The sequence below is a fragment of the Diabrotica undecimpunctata genome, chromosome 8 (assembly GCF_040954645.1).
Source record: "Diabrotica undecimpunctata isolate CICGRU chromosome 8, icDiaUnde3, whole genome shotgun sequence".
Classification (NCBI taxonomy): Eukaryota; Metazoa; Arthropoda; class Insecta; order Coleoptera; family Chrysomelidae; genus Diabrotica; species Diabrotica undecimpunctata.
Genome location: NC_092810.1, coordinates 62669434 through 62692541, shown reverse-complemented (window position 1 = coordinate 62692541; position 23108 = coordinate 62669434). Strand labels below are relative to the sequence as shown.

The 23108-nt window shown below is 34.2% G+C and overlaps 1 protein-coding gene across 1 annotated transcript in view; it reads left to right on the top strand.

Annotated features, from left to right (window-relative positions):
• Usp5 (ubiquitin specific protease 5) overlaps nucleotides 1-14932 on the top strand; it is a 68218-nt gene extending 53286 nt beyond the window's left edge. The window contains exons 7-10 of the mRNA XM_072540381.1: nucleotides 3513-3688; nucleotides 4837-5075; nucleotides 8780-9109; nucleotides 14681-14932. Of these exons, the coding sequence (XP_072396482.1) occupies nucleotides 3513-3688; nucleotides 4837-5075; nucleotides 8780-9109; nucleotides 14681-14853 (918 nt within the window). The 3' untranslated portion in view covers nucleotides 14854-14932. The remainder of the gene's footprint in view (nucleotides 1-3512; nucleotides 3689-4836; nucleotides 5076-8779; nucleotides 9110-14680) is intronic.
• The last annotated feature ends 8176 nt before the right edge of the window (nucleotides 14933-23108 follow it).

Here is a 23108-nt window from a genome sequence, read left to right as displayed (position 1 = left end):
AAAAGAAGACTGTAGGTCGATGACTTAGTTTTATGTCTAAGCAAGACTATGACCTAGCTTTATTTGTCAAAGGAAAAACCTTACATCTATTCAAAAATATTTACAACAGACTCTCGATAAGTTAGAATGATGGTCTCAATCTATCGGATTACAATTTTCACCAACAAAAATTAAATGTATTCTATTCACACGAAAACACATCTGAAGTTATATAATCAAACACTCAGTTTCACAAACAATATCCGTTTGTTAGGTATTTATAGGATAGTTTTTCGACCAAAAGTTATCCTGGAAAAAACATACAGAGGAACTTTGTATTATCATCCCAAGCAGGATCAAATTTTATGAAGAAAACTATTTCTAGAAAAAACTGGGGAGAAGATCAAAGTACACTATTACATGTATATAAATTTTTAGTTAGATCCAAATTTCTATGGCGCGATAGTTTATTCCTCCTGCAAAATATCAGCATTGAAAACCTAAGAAACTTAGAAACCAGTAAAAAATTTACAATGCCTAACAGGAGAACCATCCCTAAGTTTAATGTAAATATAAATATCTTTATCTCACATATGATTTCAAAATAGCTAGTATAAAGGCATCATACTTATACCAATACGTTCCCGGATCGATTTAAAGGCACGTTCTCTTCAACAAGATTAGATCCCCCATTTTATGAAAGTGTCTTTGCGACCTGCATCTTCAATTTTCTGACAGCTATTCTCACACCAGATACGTCCTTAAAATTTAAATCCAAACCCATTACTTCATTGTACACTGCAGAGTTGTGTGTATTAATACAGCCATTTATCCATAAAAAAAAGTTACCTTGTCCCTCATAGTCACCTATTCACTAAGCTTTCTTCACACTATCAAACATTTATATACCAATAATTCAATCGCCTTACAGATTAAATTAAAAATAGCGAATCTAAACGAAAAAAAGCTTCGACTTTATGTTTTCCCATAGCATTCCGGTATAAAAGGAAATGAAGAAGCAGACCAAGCTAGCCCGCTCAGCATCCTTCAGCTAGAATTCCATTCACAATAACGAAGTTTCTACTTATTATTTGAAATCGGAAATCAAATCTAAACGGTTTAGTGCGAAGCAAAACATGTGGAGTGTATCGTAAAGTAAACTGAAAGAAATTAAACAATTAGTGATACCGAACCAACCATCCCTACCCCCCGCGTTTGCGGTTAGGACGCAGTAATTTAACCCATAAACACCTCTTTACACGAACTGTGTAAAGAGGTGTTTATGGGTTCTTCCTCTTCCTCAGTTTTTCCCTTTTCAGGGGTCGCTGTTCCTTTCTCTTCATCGCCGTTCATTTCTGCCTAATTGTTTTCTAAAACCGTAGCTTTTAGTCATTACATATTATAAGTATACTGAGAAACCTATATATTAGTACGAAGTAGAAATGACCTCTCCATTTCTTTTTTAATGCAATTTATCTTAGCCACACGTTTCTAGAGAATATGCCATAAGTTCTAAATGGAATTTAGGACTGGTGAATTATCAGACAAATCAAGCAGATTTACTTCATTTTTCCTCGTAAAAGTCTGGACCAATTTCAAATTGTGACAAGGGGCCAAGTCGTGTTGAAATGTTCCGTCAAATATTTTCATGAATGGAACAATCCTTCTGCGTAATATTTCAATGTATTTGCCAGAATTCATCATACCTTTAGTAGCAACTATATAACCAAAATATCTGTTTAGAATACTTTTAACCTTTATCCTTCACTTCGTCTAACAAAACTTGATTTATATCCCTCCATAAATAAATGTGATTCATCACTGAAATCACGTTTTTCCAGTCGTCCATAGTCCATGATCTGTATTTTTTGACCCATGCTAAGCGTTTTTTTCATCATTTTCTGTGTTAGAAATTGTTTTTTTGCTTTTCTTTCCTTCCGGTCAACTTCCAGAAGTTGAGCTACTCACTTCATTACCATAATCCAATACACCTCTTCGACAGCCTGGACTTGTCTTACTTGGATTTAGTTTGCTATTTCTTATTAGAATTTTATCAATTCGTAGAGTTGTTTTCCGTTTGCGCCCTCATTTTCTTTATCTTCTTGGAGATGATCCGGAATCTTGAAATGTCCTTAAAATTCTTGAATCACTTAATTTTCCCACACCAACTTTCGTAGCTATATCTCTCACAGTCATAGCCATAAGTTCATTAAGAACGATTACTTTATAGTAACATGTATATATATATATATATATATATATATATATATATATATATATATATATATTAGATTAGCTCTCACCTTACAACTCATGTAGTCTTTATAGAGCTGAAAAAGGCATACGATAGTGTACCACTTTCAATCCTATGGGTAGAAATGGAAACACAAGGAATAAATAAAAAAATATATAAAAGCAGTACAACATCTTTACAAAAATATGACGGTAAACATTAAAACTGGAAACAAATTAACTAAAGAAACTCCTATTAGTAAAGGTCTAAAGCAATTCTGCTGCATAGCACCTACATACACTCTTCAAAATATATCTGAATGAGGCGCTCTCAGTGTGGAGAAGAAAATATGGGCATTCCAATCGAAGACGAGATATTGTATACGATACGACGATGACGACCAAGCCGTTCTAGCTCAAGACGAGAGCGATATAGACTATGCTTAGAAAACTGGAGGAGGAGTACACCAAGTGGGGCCTTACAATTAATATACAAAAAACCGAGTATTTAGTTACAGGAGAAAATTCAGAAAGCCTACAAATTGAAATAGGAACTATAAAATCAAAAGCAGATATTAACGAAGAAATACATTCTTGGATTGGCCAAGCAAGAGCAGCCACTAGACAGCTACACGGACTATTGCGGAATAATAAAATAACAAAAGAAAATAAAAGAATTTATAAAACTTTATTAATAAAGAATTAATAATAATTTTTTTTTCCGAATTTAAAAAACTATAAAGTATTAGGTTGTACGGCGCCGAACTTCCGAACGAAGAAATCAATCAAAAAAACATATCAAAAATTAAGGCAATGGAAATGGACTATTGGGGACGATGTTGCCGGCATACTAGACTTGATAGGGTGAGAAACGTAGACATTAGGAGAGAAATGGAAATTGACCTAGACATAATAGATACTATCGAAGCCAAAAGACTAAACTGCTATGGACATCTGCATAGAATGCCTAAAAACAGATGGCCAAAAAAGATAAAAAAATGGACTCCGCCCACTAGAAAAAAACAAGGGAGACCAAGACGGTCATGGAGAGAAGATGTCGAAGATGCAATGACCGCTAGAGATTTAAAAACTGAAGATTGCTTCGACAGAAAACGCTGGAAATTATGATTGTTTGCGTAATCATTTTCCATATCTGCTAATATTCTGTGAATTTGTATTCATTTCTTGAATTTTTATTTTTAGCGGATATCTGTTCCTTCTTATTTAAGCTCATTAAAGACGGATACGTCAGAGGTATACTTAACACTTTTTAAAGTAAATAATGGTTCTCCTTTTTGTAGGTATCTGCATACGAAGCCCGAAAAGTAGAAGTAGAAAAACAAGGCAAACGACTAGAACCAGACGCAATTGTTCGTCCGAAAATTCGGTTTATCTCATGTTTAGAATCTTTTAGCGAACCAGAACTTATAAACAATTTTTATAGTTCGGCTGTTCAAGAGAATGTCACGGCAAGAAAGTAAGTATATTTTAATATTTGTATGGATTAACATGGATGTAATAATGTAATTGATTTTATTCACATTCTTCTTGGTCTGACTCAATTTATTTATTCTACCGTGGTTGATAAACGCCGTAATTGACATTTTTCAAACATTGCGTATTTGTTTAGCCAGTTTTAATTGTTCGTTGGTTGAGAAAAAATTAAATTGTTGTACACACCCTAAAACCTGTTGTTACCAAAATGTATACTCAAAGGAAGAGGACTGTTAACGCTCGAGTTTAATATATACAGAGTAGATTGCGTGCTCCCTTTTTTAAGCGCATAGTTAACCATTAAAAATTAATGTTTTAAAATTAGTTAGGCAGCATTATATCTCCGGCTGGAAGAAATTTCCGACGGCCTTTCCGAAATTTTGGTTTAATAATAAGATAAGAGCAAATCCTGTCCAAAGCCGTACAAACTGTGAAAATGATACTTATACAGGAAACTCTTTTACTCCAATATCAACTCAACTATCTTTACTACCAACAATTCTTTTTATTTAAACCTTAGAATAAGATTAGGTTAAAAGAAATAATTATTCAGTAGTACCTACATAAATACCTGTCATTCCTGCAATATCTTCCTGCACTTTCTTTAAATACATTAACAATTTTTTACTTTGGTTAATTTTTTGTACATTTTATAACGTTATATATTACTTCTTGCATTTGATTATTTAGAAGTCGTTTTCGCACACTTTCCATATTTATCTCACAACGTTACAACACTGCACAAAATTAACCGTCACTCTGCCCCCTCTTTTTCGAATTTTGACAATGCTCAACTGCGCATCAGGAACTCGCGCCTCTTTACTATCTTGGGCTAGTGTATTTAGATAATATACAATATGGATAATTGTACGGATTATCTAAAGCCGGCGAAAATAAGCGCCGAAAAATGGTAAGTTTTTATAAAAATTAATGAAAAGATAAAAACAACTATTATTTTGTTTCCGCTTCCTTTTTCTATTTTTTTTGTATTTTTTATTTATTAATACCTATATATACCTCATCTAATTTACTTACCGTTGCACGTCATTCGCGTCATAGCCCGTGACGTCACATGATACCAACACGAAGTATTACAATTTATATATTTCATCATTTCCCTATTCATTTTAGAACAACTAGGTTGTCATCATTTCCTGATTACTTGGTAATCCACCTCAAAAAGTTTATGTTGAGGGAAGATTGGGTCCCAATCAAGTTGGACGTTTCTATAGAAATGCCCGACGTATTAGACGTAAGTTCCCTTCGTGGAGATGGACCTCAGCCAACGGAAGAGTTACTACCAGAACTTCAAGTACCACCACCAGCTCCGTCTATGGATGAAGGAGTTATTAGCCAATTAATGGAAATGGGTAAGTAGCTTCACTGAAACCTCTTCAAATCTACATTTATTATAGCGACAGTTTTACTTTATATGCTATTAAAATAGTCATAGGTTTTGTCTGAAGTTCCTTCAGCGAGAAAGTTCCAAATAGATAAATATGGTTTACCTTATAATCGTCTGCTATTAATTCTTAATGACCGGATGCGAATAAGAAAGTAAATCTCATTGCCAATAAATCCGTACTGCTCTTTATGTACTGAATATGATGTGTTTCAGTTCATAATTATCATCGATTGCACAAATATCGTTTGTCTAAAGTACAAGAATATCTAAGAGGAAGATTTAAATATTCCATCGATAATTACATCCATTCTGACAGAACAGCAAACCCTCCATACCCTTAGCCTACACGCAACAACAGCCTATCGAAATAACGGTTTTCTCGCCATTTGACAACAATTTTCATAATAAATTTTGTAATTTTGAATTTTGAAGTTATAATAAACTGAATAATATTTGAACGTCATATTCAAAATCACGTAAGGGTACCTCTAGTTTTTCAGAAAAAGGAAAAAAATTTAAGAAGAAATAAGTCTCCTTTTTGCTGTTGTTTCGTATAAGTGTAAGCACTTTGTATTCTTCTCATCCTATGGTTTATTTCGAACACTGAAAAAACAAGGGTTTCTTTGCAACAAGCACTATAAGAGCAGATAGAACAAAACGGTGTCCTCGACAGTATTCAAACCTTATGAAAAAAGTCCTAGGGGTTGTTATGACTCTTACTTAGAGGAGAATACGCACATTTCTTTAGTAAGATGGTAAAATAATAACTACGATAACTCAATAGTTACTTTGATTAGCACTCATTACCATATCGAACCATTAACAACTGCAAAGAGATACAGCCGACCACAAACAAATTGTTAGTGTGCCACAGCCTGCAGTTATTTACCGATATAATAAAAACATGGGTGGTGTAGATTTTCATGACAATGGTGTATCCAACTACCGGATAATGGTTATGGTAAAGAAATGGTTTATGGGAAATTTGATCGTCGATTCGTTGAAAATATATAATAGAGCAAATGTCGCAAATCGACTTTAGATCTTACCCGGCTTTGCGACCTTTGAAATTCGAAAATACCAGAGAATCTCGAGCGGTTCCAGTAAATGTACCAAATGAATTTCGCAAAGATCATCTGGATCACGTTATTTTTAAACAAGAAAAATGTAGACGTTGCAGAGTATGTCATAATCATACAATATACACGTGTCAAAAATGCAAAGTTCATTTGTACGCCAATTGTTTTTCGCAATACAATTGTTAACAGATTTAGCCAGTGGTGCGTATAGTATATGCACCACTCTTTTTCTTTTAAGTTTTGAAGATGAATTTACCTTAACCCTTTGACGCCGGATCTATTTTTTTTTTAACTTTTAACAAGTTTTTTGGTTTTTTATATAAAATCATTTTTTTTAATAACAGTGTGTATTTTTTATTTTTTTATCAACTAACAAAGGCTATAGACCGTGTCATAAGTATTAGGACACTAGGCGTCGGTTAATAAAATATTTTCAAAAGTAGAACTTTATTTTGAATGGTATAAAGAGAAACAATTTTTTTTTGTCATTAAGGCACAGTCCTACATTACATGTTGAACAGCTCCAGGAAGACTTGTGTGGTTCTTTTCGACTGATGCAAAGGGCACATCTCCTTGGTTTCATGTGAATTGACATATGTGCACATTTATCAAATCGGACTTCTAAGGGTACCGTGCGCTTGAAGTGGTTTACTTCAGTGCCATTAACTCTTTTGGGTCCTCTTCTTGGTACGTCAGGTTGGGCGCCAATAAGTCCGTTTATGACTGCGAACCTAAACATCTTCAACGTAATGTTAGCATTATAGTTCTTGACTAGTATTGGACAAACAATGTCCTCCATAATACCATCTTTTCTCTTCCTAGACACTGTTCCAATATGTTCGGGATTATGATAATTACTTATAAACAAAACATCCTTTCGGTCTTTCCATTTCATAAAAACTGTACCATCTTTGCTAACTCGCCAATCCGACTCCCTTCTCGCTAATTGATTGTCCGCTATTATATCCGTTGGTGTGTTCTGTCTTCCCTTTCTTGCTTTCCACACGCGTAAATTATGTCTTCGCGTAAGTTTTTCATTAGTTCCACAGAATTGAAGAAATTGTCAAAATAAATTTATGGCCCTTTCCTACCAATTTACGAGTAAGATCTTTTACGACTCTAGCTCCTAATTTTTTTTTCTGTCGCATCAGCAACTTTTCCTGTATAGACATCGAACTGGCATACAAATCTGGATTCGTCGGCCCTGATCCAGACCTTGCAGTCTCTTTTTACGGCCTTTATTGGTAAATATTGACGTAAGGAACTTAAATTTTATCATTGACTCGTCTATTGCTTGGTTTTCTGAGGGATTATAACAAGCAAAAAACGATTCTGATAGATGATTCAGGAAATTCAAAAGTTTATATAGTTTGTCATAGTTGGCCTCATATCTTTTAGGTTGAAGGGAAATCGTTAATTAAATGAATTAAAGTCGTTTAAATGCAAGTTTTTGAGCGACCACACAAACCGATCTCTTGGCATACAAGAACTAATATACACATCTCAAAGATCCGCTCTGGAAGACCAGTAGTCTCTCAGGCTAGGAAGTCCCTTTATTCCCATTAGTAAATTCATTGCTAAGAATACCCGCATTTGTTCTGCATTGGTTTGTGTAAATCTATTCTCGTCACCGTCGCTATTTTGGACCACATATAGATTGGTTTGAAAGACAATATTATCAATAAGGTCCTTTGTAAAGAGTTGAAGGAATACATCCGTAGGAGAATCAATATTTTCTGGAATATTGGGGCCAACTGGTTCATTAAATTTTTTTTTATAGGGAATACAATTTTGGGGATCTCTAGTCCAAATTGTATTTGAAACAAAATATTTCTGTCTTCAAGATAATCGGCAAAGACTCTATATCAAAAATACTTTGATTCATATTTGTTGTTAAATCTGTTTCCTCATCGTCATCGAAGCTGTCATCAATATTTGAATCTAGATCAGATGGAATGTCTTCAAAGAGTAAAGATTTCCTCTTCAGACATACGTTCCAAATCGGCATAGGAATGTTTATTTTTGCGTGGGACAAAAAAGCATTCATTTGCCTTGTGTCCCAGCACTGCCACCACCATAATTACAAGGTGTAAAATGTACTAAATTCATCAATGAACATCACCACACAAATACAAACAAATATAGGTTACCTATACAATATATTTTTAGAAAAACTTACCGGCCATTTTATTAAAAATCTTGAAAAACTCATAAATATTACAGCACCATCAACCACGTGCTACGTAACTGTAAACATACCACTATAAAAGTATTATCAACGGTCAGCGAAACAAAATTTGATGTGCGAGTCGTTGGAGGGGATCTCGACAATCCACGCATTGACTGTGTCTAAGCGCAAGGAACACAAAGCTACAGCATAAAAATTGTTTAAAATGTGTCTTAACGCTTAGCCCACCAGTACACAAAGGGTTAATTGTGCTTTTCATTAACGAATAAAATTAATTTTGTAAAATTACATTCGTTTTCTTATCCTTGGAAAAAGATGGGTTAAACTGGCATTTAAAACACTTACTTAAATCTTTAAAAGACAAAATAAAACATATAGTTCTTTAATAATCTTCATTTTTAGGTTTTCCAATAGACGCATGTAAGCGAGCAATATTTCAAAGTGGAAATGCTGGCGTGGAACCGGCTACCGCTTGGATTATGGAACATATTGCAGATGCGGATTTCACAGATCCTTTCGTGCCTCCCGGTACCGAAAATACTAAATTTGTCCCAAATCCAGATGCCTTAGCTACAATTGCCTCTATGGGATTCACTCCAGAACAGGCTACCAAAGCCTTAAAGGCAACTGAAAATAATGTTGAGAGAGCGATGGATTGGATTTTTTCACACCAAGAGGAGTTGGATAATATAAAATCACCACCACCACCTACATTTAGAGATGGAGAAGGAAGTAAGTATTACACTGCAGTATTTGTATTAGCAAAAATTAATTCTGATCGAGTGGTGGAAGATAAGAGAGTGAATATGGTTTTGTGTCTAACGTCTGTTCTTCGTCCCTAAAAACATATTTACTATATACATATTAACTAACATTAAACTTAGTCCTTTAGTTAACAATAAGATATTTGTTTTTAAATAATATAACCAGCTTTATGATAGAGAACTGCTAAAGACCATTAAACATCGAAAAATGTCTTATCTGGGACATATAGTAAGGGGAAGTCGATATAAAATATTACAACTGATCCTTAAAGATAGAGGGCCGTAGAGGTGTAGGAAGAAAACAAGTTTCTTGGTTGAAAAACATTCGTGAATGGACACAGATAACAAATGCAGGACAATTATTACATATTGCAGAAGATCGAGAAGCCTTCGCAATGGTGATCGTCAACGTCGGATAATTCTGATATGGCACGCGAAGAAGAGAAGAACCAGCTTTAGAGAGAAAGTTACATATTAGTTCATATAAATGAGTGATGTTTATGGGAGTTTGAATTTTAACATCTGATAGTTTTGAATACAGCTGATCTGTTTCATTATATGATATTGCGCTTGAAAAGAATATGATTGATGTCATATTGTGATATATTATCGCATGAGCATACCCTAGAAGGGATAATATTTAACTTAGCTAAGTGAACTGGGAATGCGCCGTGATTAGTTTTCAGACTTGTAATTGTCGCTAAAAATATAGGCAATATCTTGTGGTAAGGTAGTGCATAGTATAATACTGATTATTTGAGTTCGTTGCTGTTTTTCCATTTTCTTTCTATTTTATTAAAATTCTGTTACTATAATGTTGCTGTAAGTCCTCCAATGTGAATATAGGTACATATAGTCCAACATGGGCAGCATATTTAGTAAGCTGGTCAACCAGTTTATTTCCCTTTATGTCAGTGTGACTTTTTACCCAAATCACTGTAATATCTTTACTATATATATTTTAATAGCACAAGGAATACAATTTCTGTTATGATGAGTCATATTTGAGTTTAATCGTTTAATGACCGATAATGAATCTGATAATATAACTGCTTTATTTAATTTGAGTAAATGCTTTTTCAATTACTGCCAGCAGTATATATTGAACAATGTGATAGAAGTTTAATTTTCGAATATTCTCTTTTATGTGGAATGTAAACTGCACAACCTGTGGCACTTGTGGAACCATCGGTATACATTATTACGTGATCATTATGTCACCCAATATGGATTTAAGTAAGACAGAGTTTATTTGAGGAGATCCTGTGAATTTTGGTATAATGACTTTTGGTTTAAGTAATATTATCTGAAAATCTTTTATTGGTAATCTTTTTTCTCTACCATAGATATTAGAATACTCGTTAGTTTCTAAGAAAGCATCAGCAAGTGGAGGAAAATTTTTTATGTGCCAATATTTATTTCAGAGGTTTTCAATATACGAGTATAACTCATACAGTTGGTTAAGTAGATTATTATTATTTAATCTTAGCTTCAGGATATGTTTAATTGCCATAATTTCTCGACGATTTTGAAGGGGGATTTCGTTACTTTCAGCAAGTAGAGCAGGGCAAGGAGTAGACTTCATGGTACCCAAGCATATTTTTAGATATTGGAACTGAATGCGGTCTACAGTTAATAAATATGTTTTACTGGCGGCACCACAGTGAATGCAACCATAGTTTACAATAGATCGCATGTAGGCTCTGTAAAACATCAGTGCAACTTTAGAGTCAGCACCATATCTACGATTAGTGATACATTTAAGGATATTAAGACCTTATTTATACCTGATTTTTATATATTCAACATGTTTTGAACATAAAAGTTTTGAATCAAGGAGAATTTCAAGATATTTATATTCTTTGGCAATAGGTATATCATATCCAGACAGATTGGTTTTGTCAGACGTACGAATCACATGTCTAAAGAATATCATTATGGCTGATTTTGTCAGGGGAAATGGTTAGTCCGTGATTTGTTACCGAAATATTAACCTTTTGCATGATAGTCCAGAGCCTCCAGGCAATCAGTATCCCGAGTTACGCTCTGTATAGATGCGAATTGATTGAATTGTCAAAAATTACATGAATACTTGCTGAAAATATGTTGAACAATTACGGACTTAAAACTGATCCTTGTGGGAGACCTATATGAGCTATTCTACGACCATGTAGTTGGTTTAATTGATCTTTAATATATATAAAACGATTATTATAAAGATGAACAATATCGCTGCCCATATAGGCCCCTTAATCATACTTCCCAAACAAGGAATATAATTGTTTTTGGAAAACGTTATTCGAATGTCGGTAACTAAATGTGATAGTGCATCTAGTGTACCTACACCAGCCCTAAATCCATATTGTGTACTTAGGAGAATACTATAATATTCTATAAGCCATTCTCACCGAGCCTTAATAAGTCTTTCAAATGTCTTACATATGCAAGACATTAATGATATCGGTTTGTAAGAAGAGGATAGTGTTTTATCTTTAATTAGGTTTAAGAATTAAACAGATAGCTATTTCGTTCATATGATCAACATGTCTTCCATTGAAAAGCCAATCGTTGAAAATTGTTAGTAAACTTTGTTTAGCTATAAGAGGTAATTCATATATAATGGTATAAGTAATTTGGCCGCGCCCTGGAGCCAAAGAATTTGAAGACTTGCGTGCAGCCTCAAATTCTTTTATATCAAAACTTTCGAAAATATTGTATTTACAAATTTTACTGTTATCCCGAATAGGAAGGTCAACATATGGCGGAGCAAATTTGTCGAGCTATTAATTCCATAGCTTTATTTTATTTTATTTATCGTATGGCACTTGACACATTTACATTTAAATTTACATATATTTTGTATAAAACATTACATATATGTTTACAAACGAACATCTAACTTATTTATATATTCTATCGACTCTGGAGTCGCCATTAGGAAATCCTCTGATCTGCCTTGATAGGATCTTGTGGGACACTGTTCTGTAATGTGACAGATGGTTTGGGGTTGTCCGCAGTCACAGAGTGGGGATGGTCGTTTACCCTATTTGTGCATCATGTAACCGCATCTGCCGTGTTGGGTTCTGATTCGGTTCAGCATAGTCCATGTGTTGCGTGGTAAGTCAAAACCTAGTGGTTTTTGTGTGATGCAGGGTAAGCTGCTATTTTGTTGTTCCATCCATTTTCTAGTCCAAGTGGTCGTTAAGTTGAACTCATTTTCCACAGCAATCTGTGCTGTTTTTATTGGCGGTCGTCTGGAGCGTAAACGGTTACCGTTGGCAGCATCTATATCTTAATGACTTGGCAGGATCTCGTTACTAAGTATCTTTTAGTACTCACTAGTGAGGGAGTGTATGCGCCGTAGTTTGGGTGGTGGAATGTGGCTCAGTACTGGGAACCATTGCGTAGGGGTGGATTTGATAACACCAGCAATCATTTTCATTGTACTGTTCAATTGGGCATCTACTTTGTGTATATGTGAGTGAAAGGGCGAGAGTATTCGGTTTCTGCAGATTGGAATTTTAAAGTTTTGAGCTCTCGTTTTATCTTGATTGTGTGTGGCTTGTCTTTTGGGGCCCTGGATGTCGATACCAGATGTGAGGCAATAGTATTTGGGTTAATTGTTGTTTTGCTTCTTGTTATGGGAGTTCCGCTTCCTAATTTTCTTAGTAGTGTCCATGCTTGCCTACTTGATGTTTGAAAATTAAGACTTTCTACAGTGTCCGTCCATTTTTGTTGTCTCGCTGCATCTAGGCTATGTAGCAGTTCATCGGCTAATTCTTGATCGCCGCTTTCAAGGAAATTTTGGTACAGTTCTTCGCTGTTATGGGACTAACCAGGAATGTATTCTTTTTGGTAGCCTCTTGGTATATAGTTTTTGGCCGTGCTTATTACGGCTCCAACGAATCTTTTGTAATTTCTAATGGAAGGGTGCATCCAGCCTAGAGTCTTATCCAGTTCCGCAGAAAAGCTACCCCAAATGGTTTTCTTTAGATTCCAACGTGGGCGAGGGATGGATGTGATTATATTAATCTGGGTTCCTGCCTCTAAGATCACTGGGCAGTGTTGGCTGTGTGGGAAGTCGTCCATTACTTTTCGAGAGACTTCTAGAGGTTGCCCGTTTTTATTAGTAGAGACAAAACATAGATCAGGGTTGTACTCCTTCTTCCATGCTGCTGACATGAATGTAGGTCGGTCTTTAGCGTCAAATTTTAGTGATAGGTGTTCGTCCTCCGCCCATTTTACTAGTGCATTCCCATTGCTGTTGCATTGTTTATATTTCCACTGCTCATGGTGACTGTTGTAGTCTCCCACGTATATTGACGGGTGCGGATGTGTGTCGATGACTTGAGCTGGCCAGGATATAGTCGGTGGTTTGTAGGTGTTAGTAACGGTGATGCTTCCAATTTTTACAACAACATTGTGAATTTCATCATCAGTACACTTGGAAACAAGGACAGCGTTTTCTATGTTTTCTTTAATGTATGTTGCCGTGCCGTATGATCGATGGTACGTAGCACCCAGTAGTTCGAAGCCAGGTATTTTTCCCCTTTTTCGCAGTTGTTCTTCCGTTTCGCAGTGTGTTTCCTGTAGAGCAACCAGGTCGATGTCGTTATCTTTTAGAAATTTTGATAAGTACTGGCTCTTTGAATAGCATGTGCTTTCTACATTTAAGTGACAAATTCGGATCATAGGTCCGATTTTTCTAGTCGTCGGGTCCTGAGAAGGGCCATGTATTATTGTTAATTTGCCTTGTGATAACGTTTAATGGCATTGTTTGCAATGTGTCTCTGGTCAGGAGATCCTGAGATTATTTGACCGCCAGTATTTGCTAGTTCATTTAGCGTTACCCAGGGTGCACGTGTAGTATTCTACTACGGACGCGAACTAGCTCTACACCCCTTCCATAGCTATAGTTTATTAACAAAATTCCAAATTTTACTCATGGGAATATTTTTGTTTAAAGTGTTCACAAAGTTAATCCACGAATTTTTTGTTTATTTGTAAACAGAAGTTTACTTTTGACTTGAATCTGTTTGTATTTAATATAATTTTCAAAATTTGATACATCTATGTAACTTTTGTATGCAAGTTTTCGTGAAATGATCATATTTTTGCATTCATGATTCTACTAGACTGGAATTCGAGATTTTGGCTGAAAAGAAGTTTTGATATTCAGCATATTAAGAAAAAAATTAGCTTTAATTTGATATAAAAACCATGAGCAGCGTATTTTATTTAAAAAATAAGTGGACGAAATGAAATATTTGTCAAAAACTAATTAATAATAATTGAATTAAAAATATTTGCGGCCACTTTTTGACTGGCAACCTATTATCAATGTATTCACCTAATTTTAAATGAATGTAAAAGTGTGAGTTTGATTAACTACGTTATAAACGTAGTGATCCTGCTACGTTTCTAACGTTACAAATTAAAATACAAATTTACGAATTGCTCTTATAAAAATGTTACGTTATTTTGTTAAAATTTTTACGCATTTTTAATAATCTCATTAATATTTTTTTATTTTTTTTAGAATATAAACTCGTCGGATTCATCTCCCATATGGGTCCTTCTACGCAGGTGGGCCACTACGTTGTACATTTATTAAAGAACGGTAACTGGGTCATATTTAACGACAATAAGGTTGCTTTGTCAGAGAATCCGCCAAAGGACTTAGGTTATTTGTACTTATATGAAAGGATCTAATCGAAAATTGCCAACTAATTGCATTATTTAATATTAAACTGTTTTTACTTGTTAAAAATAAAGAAAGATCGCTAATTTATTGTTTTGTTCTTATTTTTATTGTGAAAGAGTAACTGAAAACATAATCGGTTACTAATTTCTAATGCAAATAATTATATTGAACCTTGATATTAATTGGAAAGGTAAAAAAATTATATGATGCGATCCAGGTCTTTAATCTACGACTGAAAGGTAGAACAAAAGTAACAAACCATTTAAACATAATAAATACGACGTACCGGTCTGAGCTCTCCAGTACTCAGCGGACAGAACAGGCTGGGTGGGGAGGTTCACATCCCAGAGACGGAGCATCTCCATATCCCATTTTGGAAGCATATCTTTCCTATAGCGGGATTCAGATGGAATGGATTGATCGGTGAAATGGATCGAGCAGGGGTGTACCCAAAAGAAACACGATGAAATGCAATGAAACGTAAATCGTGCGATACACACTATGAATCGAATTAAATGGAATCGAATCGAATGGAATCAAATCGAATCCATTGGAATCGAATGGAATAGAATAGATAAAATCGACTGAAGTCAAATTAAATAGAATCGAATCAAAAGCAATCGAATGAAATCAAATCTAATGGAAACGAATCGAATGGAATTAAATTGAATCAAATGAACTCTGATTCGAAATTTAATGGATCGAATCGAATGGACTCGAACCAAATCCAATCGAATTTATGTGTATGTTTATATTTTATATTAAATTTACATTTAATTTATATTTAAATGGGAATAAGCCACAATTAAAGGTTAAAATACGTTTATTGACGTTTCAATTTCCACTTCGGAAATCGTTCTCAAAATACAAACATTAGTAAAATAAAACAATTTACTAATGTTTGTATTTTGAGAACGATTTCCGAAGTGGAAATTGAAACGTCAATAAACGTATTTTAACCTTTAATTGTGGCTTATTCCCATTTAAATATAAATTAATTTAAAATGCCACAAGAAAATAGCTTCAGAACAATATTAAAAATTTACATTTGTTCTGGCTGTCTTTATTTTTCTAGAACTTCTTTCCTTTTTATAATTTTTGTTATTGCATTCAAAACATCCTTAAAAATCATATTACTATGTTACTATGTCCTGCTCTCTGAGTATGCCTACCTTGACGTACATTTCGACTCTATCTTTGTTGAATTTATTACATTCATATACACAATGTTCGGCTGTGTCATTAACTTCACAGTTACCATCCGTTGCACTGCCTATTCGATATGAACGAGACTGAACGATTCATGGCCCATTAGAAATTGTGTAAAGAAGTAGTTCATGGTCTTGTAATTGCAATTGATCCACTTCTCCTCATCCAGGATTAGCACCCTCATTCACGCAGCCCTTGTTCATTTTCCCATTCTTCTTGCCACACTCTTATTGTTTCCCTTCTTTCTTCTCTCTTCCTGTCTATTTTTGCCCGATTGAGTTTACCGAAAGTACAAGCTGAATATAGTCGCAAATGTCAATCATGAAATAAAATATTTCGGTTTGGCAGTGTTGGGATGTTTTTAAAATGCGTATGTTGTATGTTTCAAATATACAGAGAAAAAGCTTTTACAAAGTACTTTTTCACAAAAAATGTCTAAATGTCTAATAATTAACTGCAATTAATCTCCAAAGAAACAAATATTTACTCATTCTTGTTTTATATAAATCAAAAATTGCAGAATTCGTAACATAATATAATCAAAATGTACTTTTCTAATGCTTTATCTCTTTATATTTGAAGCATACAGCATATACATTATAAAAACATGCCAACACTGCTAAACCAAAATTTTTTGTTCCATGTTTGACATTTGCAACTATAATCAGCTTGTACTTTCGGTAAACTCAACCTTTTGCCCTATATTCTCGATCTTTTTTGTGCCTGCAGTTGAATTGGTGGTACTCTCGCTATGGGCTATAGAGATACAGTCGAAGCCACCCGACATGTTCACCAAATATTCGCTTACAATTAAGCATGACGCCCAAATAGTTCATTTTTTTACTGGAAATATTCTTTTACCTTCCAGCATGAAGGAGATATGATCTGTCTCATAGACCTTTAAGTATGATTGCCTCTGACTTTTGTGAGAATAATTTTATATCTCCGTTTTCTAACCAAACTTTAACTCTTTTTTCTAGTGCAGTATTTGCCAAGTTCATGATCAGCCAATTATCATTGTGCTCTAAATGTACCAAGTCCTCTGCGTATGTAAAGGGCTCTATGCCTGTTTCCAGATCTAGACTATCGTTATATAAGATGTTCGACAACAGCAGTCCAAGAACCAAGCCCTGTAGCACACCCGTGGATTTCTCCATTAGGTGGCCCTTTGCTATGTTTATGTCTTTTCGTGAAATATTCCTTTACTAAATTTTGAAGGTATGGAGATACTTCTTAATAGTTTTTAAATATATTTATTATTGTTTACCAGCTAATGCAATTAAAGGCATTCTTGATATCTAGAAAGAAGGCCACCAATCACCTACTTATACACGTGGCTGCTATTTCCATTATTCTTTCCACTGCGTCTATTGCAGAGTTCCCTTTCCTAAACCCATATTGGCGTTCAGATATTCCTTTTTTTTCTGTGATTCTTTTTCAATTGTATTTTTAATTAGTATTTCCAGAATCTTGATGAATCAGTATTTAGTAGAATATTGTCTTCTTAGTAGATTATTCATAATTTCTTTAATCAAGAAAATTCAATACCGGAGAAAAGTAATCCTCAAAATCATCGAAGTTCATTTCTTCGTGGTAATCTTTAGTGGATTTTGAAACCTTAAATAAACCATTCTCCACAAAACCATATTCGTCTGATTATTAATCTTCGACCCTTATCTGTGGGAGCATTTAAACCAGTAGAATATCCTTCTAGAAAAGCTTGTCGCGAACTTATTATTATATAATATTTTTATCTACCCATACTTTTGAAACGATAAGACTTTCGTTTAACTAGGTTTCATCTAAATAGAAAATGCATCTTCCTTGTAATCTGAATCTTTTTATCGTTCTCAATGATTGCCTTCGCTAACAAACTATCACATCTGTTATCATGCAATATAAGCTTTTTTCTTTGATTTTCATAGCAACTTTCTTTAAGCCGATTCTTTAAGTAATTTTCATAACTTATCTCGGCCAAAGTGAGGAAAATTATTATTTCTTATTGCCTTTAACATTGTATTCAATGTAGGAATCTTCTTGTTTAGATAGAGTGAATAAACTTTTCTCCGAAGGACTTTTCTATGACAGTCACCAATTTCTATTGGTTGCTTTCTTTCTTATCGTTTTGGTTCAGTAATGTTTCCTTGATTTCGTTCACTTAAAAATCTGTAAATGAGTTTAACACAATAGCTTTTTCTCTCAGAGAATACGCGTTGGTTTTAGGTTTAGCAGCAATAAATTGATGCTATTTTAACGCATGGTCTGAACTGCTAATCGATAACACGGACGGTATCAAATTCCTCACAATTTTCCTTTACTCGATCGGCAGGTAGGCAGGTACCCCAAAGATGATTTGTCAAATTCGTTAAAATCATGAATAACGGATTATCCCCTAATGAGACAAAGTATTATATGAAGTTAATAAAATAGATATGCCTTATAAATCCAAAATAGTACTACTATTAAAAGAGATAAGTTGCTTCGTGGAAAAATTAAAGAGCAGAAAAAATACAGGTATTTATCTGCCTAAGATATAATCGTACTTTCTATTTTCATATTATTATTAGTGTTAGAAAGGTTGCATTTGATATGAGCTGCCAGTTGCAAACAAATAGAGTATAGAATCTATTACCTTAATGTCCGGTTCACATTATTCCAGTCGAGTAGTGGAATGCCACTGAACTAAACCTGCACTGGAATGTACCATTCCAGTAATCAATTCACTCCAGTTGGCTGGAATGACGGTCTATTTTTCATTCCAGTTCGCCCATTCCATTGCCACTGGAATAGTGTAAATGGCCAATCCAGTGCTTGATTACACGTTGGACGGGTAAGCATTACTATAGTGTTATCGATCTTACAGCTTGAGACTAATTTTAATAATTTGGGCGATATGATCCAGTCCAGCACTGGACTGGATTAACTCGCTGGATTACTGTACTCGAATAATGTGAATCGCTTATAAGGGATATGCGTAGAATATTTCTGCAAACCTATAATATAAATATATCATATAAAACTTACTGAAATGTATTTAAAATATGTTTTTCCATTAAATTTCGATTTCCAAGATCTGACACATGTTCAGAGTGTCATAAGCTTACTCAACAACCAAACCGTGTAGATCTAAGTTCGAAAACAGAAAAAAAAAACGAAAAGAAGCTATATCTTGGTAAAGATGAATTTTTTGAGCTAAGACAAAACTTGAATTAAAGCAAAAAATGGAAAAATAATGTGCATTTCTTTTGATCTTATGCAAAATTTGTGTCTTTCACATATCTTTTCTAAACCTCTATTTTATAGCCAACTATGGCATGTTTTTGAGATACATGACCTTGGAATTTATGATGTCTGGATCTACACTTACTTTGGTAGTGAAGTCGTGCTAATGAAGTCATATCGATGTTGCTACGCTATTTAAAAAATAATATCTATGAAATTTATCATCTTTTATACACTTTGGCCAATATTCTAAAAATCCTTGATTTGGAATATATATTTCTAATGATGGGCATTCCTACTTTTTAAATGATTAAGGTTTTTCATTCATAGAAAAAAAGAAACGACGCGCGACGGCCGGAAAAAGCCGAATGAACAGAGGAATGGAATACTAACATTTAAAGGGCCAGAGTGGAACCTAGCTCGTTTATTTTGATAAAAAAGAAGCAACAAGACTTCTTTGATATTAAAACTGTAACGTGCAACTTTTTTAACAAATTATTAAGAATACATTGATTAATACAAAAAATTCAATGAAAAATCTGCTTCTTTGTCTTCATCTTGAGGTTCCTATGTCACTAAGTCTTAGAATTTTGAAGGTATATATTGCTTGAATTTTTGGAGGTCATCCATCTTTAATGGATTTATTGGTACTTTCGTAGAATAAGCTCTAAAGTCATCGCACAACAACATTTTATTTTGTCAGAACAAATGACTCATTTTTCAAAATATCAATATATGGACGACATAACACTTCACCGGGTTTATCAGGATAAAAGATAACCTCAAACAACATTGATATCTGAAAAAAGCTTATCTTTTTTAAAATTTAAAAGGGAATATTCCTTATCTTTATTGTTAACGTTTTTCCCGTAGCACCTTTCGGATTAAGGTTTAGACTTAAAGCTGACTTTAAAATCCACTCCACCAATCCACTCATTGAAGTCCAAAATATCGGAACATGTGACAGCTTTCACCTTAAACCTACTGCTCTTCACGCTATTAAGAATTAAATCTATCTACTCTTGATGAGTAAACAAAACATCTGCCGACTTGATTTTGCTCTTTACTTTTGCAAAGTCTCTATCACAGTTAATAAAAGAGTAAAGGAAAATTTTCTTACTTTTTGCGGAAAGTAAAGGAACATTTTTATCTCTCGACTTACTGATAACGACAACAGGAATTTTGTAATAACACTGTTTTTGTTTTGTTCTGGACATTCGTCGCAGAATAAGTTCAACTCATTGATTTTTTCAGGACCATTTTCAAGAATATAATCATCTAGACATGATGCCACTTCATTGGGCGCCTTGAGGGTTTGACTCTCGTGCTAGGAGTAAAAAGTGACTTTCCCAGTTTTCATATTATGCATACAAAATTCATAAAGCCATGGTAGGTGGAAATAAAAGACTTTCTGGATGTGAAGAATAGGCAATTGAAAGTTCTGCATAGATACGGGGAAAAAACTAGTATTAGCATTCATAGACCTAAGAGCAGCATTTGACACGATAGAAAGACATATTATAGGGAAATGCTTGAGGAAAATTAACGTACCTAATGCATTGATAAAAATTATAGAAAGTACTTACAAAGAGGTAAAAGGAAGGGTACAAATAACAGGGGGAAAGATCGGAAGCGTTTAATTGGAAGAGAGGTATTAAACAAGGAGATAGTCTCAGCCCTTTGCTATTCATAATAGTAATGAACGAATTGATAAGAAACACTAGAGTCAGAACTAATTAACTACAGACAATAATAGGTTACCGCAGATTACAACCGGTAACAATAGAGTCCTTAATGTATGCAGACGACATAGTACTAATAGCAGATTCCGAGAATAAAATGTAGAAACTAATGGATATATGGGTAGAACAAATAGAAGAACTTAAAATGGAGATAAACGAGGAAAAAAGTAAGATAATGATAATCAGCGGCAAAGGAGATAAGGAAGATAATCAAATAAAGATAAAATGTAAAAACTCAGAATTGGAAATAGTAACAACTGACGAATACCTGGGAAGTATAATAACTAATGATGGAAAAATAGACTGGGAAATAACAAATAGAGTAAAGAAATCAAACAAGTTATATTATGCGTTAGCCCCAATAATGGGAAAAAGAGAACTTGCACGAGAAACAAGAATAAAAATATATAACACAATAGTGATACCGACTGTGCTCTATGCAAGTGAAAACTGGACAATTCTGGAAAAACATAAGAGCAGGATAAACGCAATGGAGATGAGACATCTAAGAAGGATAGTTGGAAAGACAAAATGGGATAGATTAAGCAACGAGACTATTAGGAGAATGGCAAACCAGGAACCGATAATGAATAAAATAGCAAAGAGACAAATGAACTGGTATGGGCATATGATGAGGATGCAATCCAATAGAATAACAAGAAAAATTTATGAAGCAAAAAACATCGGAAAAAGAAAAAGAGGCAGACCAAGAAAAAAATGGATACAGCAAGTAGTAGAGGCGGGAAAACTTAAACAAAAATCACTCGAGGAACTGAAAATAATGGCAGGAAACAGAAAATAATGGAAGAGGTGGGTAAATGGAAATTAAAATAGCTAGCCCAAATCCGACACCCTATTAGGGTAAAAGGAAGGGGAGAAAGAAAGAAAGAAAGAAAGAAAGTTCTGCAGGTAATCAAATTCTAACCCCATGATAGTGCTATCAATTTCTTGCGATGTTTCAGTCATTTCTTCAGTTGAACACTAATTTAATTTCCTCACACCGTGAACACACGTCAATTTGGGGTCTCCAAAATAACAATTAAAATTAACGTTAAAATAATTCCTGAAAAAAAAACGGTAATTAACTTCTTTTTCAGGGTGATCTGCACAAAATCTCTCGTGTAATACTTTTATTACATTTAATGTAGATGATTAATACTTAATACTTCTTTACGATTCTGTTAGAATAGTGAATTTTTTTGACTGGAATGGATTCCACACAATAGTGGATTGCAACGCATGTTGCTACTGAAACATCGTTACTTCTAGATCCTGCAGATTTCCCTCACCCTTCATAGGGCTTTAATTGCAAATTATTAATATTTTAATTCTTTTATCAATTACGCCATATACATTTAAAAATGCAATTTTGCATACCTCTTTTTTGTTTCCGTCCAGTTCCACGTAATATTTGAACGAGTAAACTTTGAAATTTGATTTCCTAGGTTGGACTGTAAATAAGAACCAAGTGTTTCAATTAGGTTGTGGTTTAATAGAGAAAAATATTTTTACGAAGATTAAAAATGCTTACTTGCAGTTGTCTTCAGTTTTTCTTGAAGGAATTTTTTTGTCCACATGGTTTTCGTGAGCAGGTCCTTTAACTTTTCGTGAGCAATTCCAATTTTCGTTACATGCTTATAAATTTGTTTTCTTCTCACTCCATTTTTGAAATCGGCGATTCGTCATCCGAACTACTATGGCGAAACTGTGGGTCGACTAAATCTAGAGTAGGCATTCTTCCCTTCTGTCATATTAGCCATTCTCCTGCTATCTCAGGATCTCTTTGGGGTGCTGTTTTATTCATAGACATATATAATATAAGATAGACTGATCGTTAAAATATCAGCCCGTTCCCCCAGTGCGACAGAGGAAACTGACGTAAAGCAGTCCCGACATCTATTTCTTATTTGACAGGTTTATCGACCACGTGATCTAAATGACCAATGAGAAGGTCACGTGGTCGATAAACTTGGCTTATTAGACAGAGATGCAGGGACTGCTTTGTGTCAGTTTTCTCTGACGCACTGGGGGAATGCGACTGTATTGCAGCAGTAAGGCTACCTTGTATTATATATCTATGGTTTTATTAC